The sequence below is a fragment of the Mastacembelus armatus genome, chromosome 9, assembly GCF_900324485.2.
Source record: "Mastacembelus armatus chromosome 9, fMasArm1.2, whole genome shotgun sequence".
NCBI classification, from domain to species: domain Eukaryota; kingdom Metazoa; phylum Chordata; class Actinopteri; order Synbranchiformes; family Mastacembelidae; genus Mastacembelus; species Mastacembelus armatus.
Genome location: NC_046641.1, coordinates 14917894 through 14924058, shown reverse-complemented (window position 1 = coordinate 14924058; position 6165 = coordinate 14917894). Strand labels below are relative to the sequence as shown.

General features: G+C 39.5%; 1 protein-coding gene across 5 annotated transcripts in view; it reads right to left on the bottom strand.

Moving 5' to 3' along the window:
• Nucleotides 1-3409: 3409 nt before the first annotated feature.
• sh2b3 (SH2B adaptor protein 3) overlaps nucleotides 3410-6165 on the bottom strand; it is a 40866-nt gene continuing 38110 nt past the window's right edge. For all 5 annotated transcript variants that reach the window (XM_026321272.1, XM_026321269.1, XM_026321270.1 and 2 more), the window contains exons 6-8: nucleotides 5818-6032; nucleotides 5369-5546; nucleotides 3410-4457 (exon numbers count right to left, since the gene is read on the bottom strand). In XM_026321272.1, the coding sequence (XP_026177057.1) occupies nucleotides 4096-4457; nucleotides 5369-5546; nucleotides 5818-6032 (755 nt within the window). In that variant the 3' untranslated portion in view covers nucleotides 3410-4095. The remainder of the gene's footprint in view (nucleotides 4458-5368; nucleotides 5547-5817; nucleotides 6033-6165) is intronic.

Below are 6165 nucleotides of genomic sequence, written 5' to 3'. Positions count from 1 at the left end.
AAGCGGCAGTGCAAACCGCTGAGCTACTGTACTGTCCTTTATGCTAAGTGTTTAAATGATTTCCGATGGTAGTGGCTACAGTTCACATTTGGATCCTGACTTTTTGCATTTTTATTACTGGTGTCCTGAAACATCACGTAAGAGCAACATCTTCTGTCTGTAACTTCCATCTTCTGAGCACCGACTGCTCTTCTGGTATATGCTGTAACACAATGAGCATGTGATGAATGTGTACCAGAGTGCACGCACAAAAACTGATCTTCATGTTTTTTTTGGGTGGTTAGATTTATTTTACAAAAAAAATCAAATATACAGTCGATATATATTTAATATAATTTAGATGCCTATAACTGAAAAAAAAAAAAGATGCAAAAACTGACAGACATTAAAAGCTGCTGTGGTCTTCAGCTGGTGAGGGGATGTTGGATTGAAGTGGAATGTTTACAGTGCTAAATTAAAAAGAATGAACAGTATTGAGAACACATTACATTCATCAACTGGACACTAAAACAAATGTACGTGGGTGGAGAGATTAAAGGTGTTGCAGGTACACAGGGATCTGCTCTAGCATTAACTCGATTCTGGAGACAAACTGGATTGAACCATACAACAAAGCTATAAGCCATAACGCAATAGAAAAATGTGGTAGGTAGCCCTGGTTTTAAACACAGCATGTGTTTGGGAAATTTGGCATTTGTCAAATATCTTTCTCTTCAGTCTAAGCAGGCGCAATCCATCTAGAAGCTTTCGTTTGCTCACTATATAAATAAAAAAAGGTGTGAAGCACTGGGCATCTCTCAGATATTGCACTACATAAGTTCTGCACATCATACCCTGTGCTTTCAAAAAGGGGAAGAGCAACAGCAGCTTTATGGCAAAGGCACAGTCATTCTCCCTTAAAAAGATCAGTAAGGAGAGGGGACTAATTATCAAAATAGTTTCTGTTACCGTTGCTTTCCTTTAGCAGAATTGAGACAGGAAGGTGATGAGGGATTTGTTTGGACTCAGACGTATAAAAGCAGGAAGACCAACCGTACTTTTGCCAAAAACATCCTTGTTTTGTTCCCCTTATAAACACTTCAAAGATGTCAGTCTTGAGCAATGACGGCACATTAAAGAGAACTACACAACCATTCTAAAAACGTTCCCTTTGGTAGACAGAGCTGACTTATTATGTAACAGGAGTAATCACAGCAGACTGACTCTGGTCATGTTCATGAGGAAATGAAGTTGCATTTATCTATTTCTCATAAAAAAACAAACAAAAAAAAAACAAAACAGGAAATTACAATGATAAAGAGAACAGAGAGAGAGAATCCGGTCTAAACCATATATTAAGCATAGGTTTACTGAAGGTACTTTCTACAATCAACTGCTAAAGTTAGTGTTAAAGCAAAGTTAGAAAACAAACAGACAAGTCGCTATTTCCCAAAGGCATCCTGCTGCTAACTGAAGTGAGGCTTTGGTTACTGGAACAAAATTACAGAAAATTTGATATTTTATCCATGAAAAAAATTTGATTATTACTACTACTACTATTTTGTGAACCTTTAGTCACTGTTTATGGGATATTCTGCATCTGTTTTCCAAAAATAAAAAAGGAGAGACAAAAATGGAAACAAGTCTGGTGAGGCCACAGACTGAAAAAAACCCATCACGTCTGGATGATTTTTGGGTCTAGAAGTGCTTTTGAGGAAATTCCAAACTGGTAGAGGAAGAGATGACCTAGACTCTAGAGGAGAATTACGTCCTTAAGTAAAAAAAAAAAAATTTATTTGGTATTTATCGTTAGAAATGTCCAACAGAATATAGCAACTCAGCTCCCAACAATAAAATTCACACCTGAGTTGAATGACGTACATCTGGTATAGCTGGTGCAGCTTTAAACTGGTGGTTTAAATCTATAAAAGTATGAAGACCTGCTCCTCACAAACGACTGGACGCCTACTGCTTCAGAAACGAGAGCAAACTGCAACGTGTCTGACAGCACGTTTTGGACACTTTCTAAAGCTTTTCTAACTGAAATGACACCTTTCTCACAAAGCCTCTCCTTACAAACTCAGAAATTGTAATAAAAATATGTATAGTGCAAAAATATATAATTTTCTCAGTCCCTATTTTTCTATTGGCAGCTGTGGTGAAGTTCTACAAATAATACTTAGAAAAATAATTAATGCTATGATTGTAAAAAGTAGAGCCGGAGACGCGACGTTACTCCCAGAATCACGATTTGCCTGAAGAAAGAAAAGAAGGCACCTGTGTGATTCCATTGTCAGTGTTTTCCAGGAGTTGCATCATATCACCGTCTACTTTTAAAAGCCCTTTAATGGTTCAGTGTTAATCATCAAACCATGGCAAGACTGATCTGAAAAAGGTTTCAGACATTTTAAACCCTGATTGATGTTTTCAGCACTTTTGATCCTCACTTTTTGTTTTTTTAAGGTAAAGCAAATGATTTAGGCTGATTTTGATTCAATTCCTCCTCTGTTTCTGTTTACACATGGAGTGTTTCTGCCTCTACCCTTTTTTTTTTTTTTTTGGAGTTTGTTTTTATCTGGACACCAATTTGGCTTTATGTGTCAAAAGAAATCAACTTGGCTTGCCAAGTCTTACTTTGGTAACACAGAATAGTCTTTATGCCACAAAAAGCAATGAAACAGTGGAATTAGTAACTTTACTTACTCAGCAGTAAGTAACATTTGAGATTATTTAAATTTTTAGGGTATTATGCCACAAAATACATCTTGCCCTTAGCGTACTGCGATAAAGGACAAAAGATAAACATTTGTGAATAAAATATGTTTATATATATATATATATATATATATATATATATATATATATATATATATATATATATATATAAAAAAACAGGGAAGAAGTACTTTTTAAAAGTTAGTGTCACAAAATACTGACTTAAACTTTTAGCAAGGACCAAGAAAAATTACTAAATTCATCTGTAAGAATTAGTTAGTATTAATATCCATCAAACCAATTTTTCAGGATTGAATTATGGCCAAAATACACATAAAGGCGATTACACCATTTCATTTTCTCTGACTTTGTGGCACAGTGTTGATTTTGTTCACATAATGCCTTTGGTGTATGAAATGTTAACAGCTGCAACACTACAAAAGCACTTGATGCTTATTTTGGAAAACATAGCAGTGAGTATAGGGACACAAATTCACATACAGACCCTGATACGGTACCAGATGGATCAGCACAAAGACGCTGACAAACTCATCTCTCACACACCACAAACAGCGACAAGTTCCTGCTGATTTCTGTAAAAACAGTGCTGATAAAAGCTGCTCTTCTGAAACTGCTTCAGCAAAGACTGGAAGTGGAAGCAGTGCTTGATACGTTTCTAGGAAAAGGCTGTAACCAAGGCTTCCCTTTTTTTTTCTTTGAACTGCATTTTTTAATTTTTCTACAAAAGAATCTGTGTATAGAAAAAATACACATTGTTTCTAAAGTGCACGGAAGGCAACGTGCACTTAAATATACAAGAAGAGGAATATCTACTAGAGTGTAATAACACCCTAGAGTGCCTTTGTGTTTGCAGGAAAAGGTGGGAATTAGCACTGGAAGCTTTGAGGAGGAAATGTCTTAAATATTTTAAAGAAGTACTTGACTTAACCACCTTGTTTTTTGCAGGCAATGAAGATACACATGCGGCTCTCCCTCTCTCACACAGAACCTTAGCATCAATAAAATGGGAATACGTTGGGGATTATGGGAATATGTTCTAAAACTCCCAAACGTACATTCACTGTGGACACTCAGGGTGGAGGCTGTGAGGGTCTGACGCTGGTCAACACACACCGAGCTCAGACCTAGCGAGTGTGTGTGTGTGTATGCTTTTATGCACTGTGTATGTTTTTACACAGTGCTATGCATACATCAGACAAAGACTTGTTCACTCAAGTTCATGAGTCTGCTCATGTCAGAGCGTCACACACCCACATCAAACTGGGTGGTGGTAGCAAAGTGTGTCTGTAGGATGTGAATATGATCGTGCGTGTGTGTGTGTGTTGGTTTCACAGGTGACAGTTGTCTTTTAGAGGTGATGGAGGTGTTTAACTCAGCGAGTCAGAGCAACATGTACTGGTTGTCTATCGCTCGCTTGCGGCCCCGCTCAGGTTCCAGCTCATAGTCCGAGTCCCGCTGAGGGATGAAGGGAGTGTGCTGGTTGGGGTGACGAAGGTGAGGCCTCCTCCCCACCGATTCGCTCCGACGCAGGGGGGCAGGGGCTGATGGAGGAGGATCTGGGCCTGGGTTGGTGCGAGTGAATGGGTGGTTCCCCGCCTGGGAAACAGAGTTGGGACCAGAAGTGCTGCTGGTGGAGGAAGGAGGCTGACTGGAGCTGCGAGCCAAGCTGCAATGAGCTAAGCTGGGCTCAGAGCTCCACCGATGTAGAGAGAAAGGGACCAGGAGAGCGCCTGAGAGCTGACCTGAGGTAAGAAACAGGGAGGAAATGAAAGCTTTTCTGATTTCATTAAGTAAAAACTCCACACTCCTCAGTAATTCTGCTGCACACTGACTTATTACAATTCAGTGTAGCATTAAAGCATAATTCAAAATTCATCTCACACACCACAAACAGCGACAAGTTCCTGCTGATTTCTGTAAAAACAGTGCTGATAAAAGCTGCTCTTCTGAAACTGCTTCAGCAAAGACTGGAAGTGGAAGCAGTGCTTGATACGTTTCTAGGAAAAGGCTGTAACCAAAGCTTCCCTTTTTTTTTTTCTTTGAACTGCATTTTTTAATTTTTCTACAAAAGAATTGCTGTGTAGAAAAAATACACATTGTGTGAGAGTGTAAAAATCCTACTGACACGCTTTGCTAATCTAAAAAAAACAGGGAGGAAATTAAGTAAAAACTCCACACTAATTCTGCTGCACACTGACTAATTACAATTCAGTGAAGCATTAAAGGATAATTCAAAATTCTAAATTATTTCTGTAGTTTTTGTCATCAGTGTTAAAAAAAAAAAAAAAAAAAAAAAATCTTCTTACGACTGACTTGTCAATGTTTACTCTCAAATACAAGTACAATCTAAAGTTTTTGCCTCTGGGAGAATTGGCCACTGGTACATGAGCAGTTCTAAGGAAGACTGGCCTTCCCTCAACACAACGCTTTGACTGAAACAATTCTAGGATAATATACACTATTTGATAATGAAATTAAAAAACAATGACTAGTGAAACAATGTCTGCATTTACACTCAGGTTTATGCACAAACAGAACATACAAATAACAACAAGCGGCTGGCACTTGAATATTACCCTGAGCTTAAAAGGCACGTTAATGTGAGAGCATTAAAATAAGAAATATAATGATGTGCTGACTAAGGGAGTCTCACCCTGTGATGGGGGGCTGGAGCCCGCCACTACAAAGCTGGACAGTGTTACGGCACCGGCGGCTCCACACTCCAGAGGAATGGGGAAGAGGCGGAAGTGACTGAGCATGTCCATAACGGAAGGGAAACGCAGGTGCTGCACACGGCACTGACCCCATTCTGTTAGCGAGAGGCGCAGGTGCTGCAGAGACACAGAGACGGAGGACAGAAAACCATCAGCATTCACATTTGTTTACAGTCTCTCTCATTAACAGTATGTCTGCATACTGCTTCCTCCTTTATGTGTTTACCATCACTGTCAAGAAACGGTTGGCCCCAGTTTGATGTACGCAGGTGAAAAGCAGAACAGTATAGTTTGTGAAAAAGTGAACATTCATATTGGTTAATCTTTTGGTTAACCACTTCATGATGATGACTGTGAATGAGTCCTCAGTTAGTCTTGTTTGATGTACCTTGGCTTTTCCCTGGTAGTTAAACGTGAGCACGTAGTCTCCCCTACGTGTCTCACTCTGTCGGACCAGAAACACTCCGTGCCCAGCGGAGCCCGAGCTCTGAACCAGGTGGGCCGCCTTGACGCGGGATATGGGCCCGTGGAACCAGGGGTAGGAGAACAGGAAGTGATCTGTCTTCTGGATAACCTGCTCTGGCATGTTGAAGGTGATGGGGCCTGGAGGGATGAACAGAAAAATAAAACGGATCTGTTCTTTTAGATCACAACACTGACTAATCAAATTGTTTATTTAAATATAGGCTGTGGGTAATGTGAAAGGTGTTGCTTTTAGTGACAAACCCACAATGAA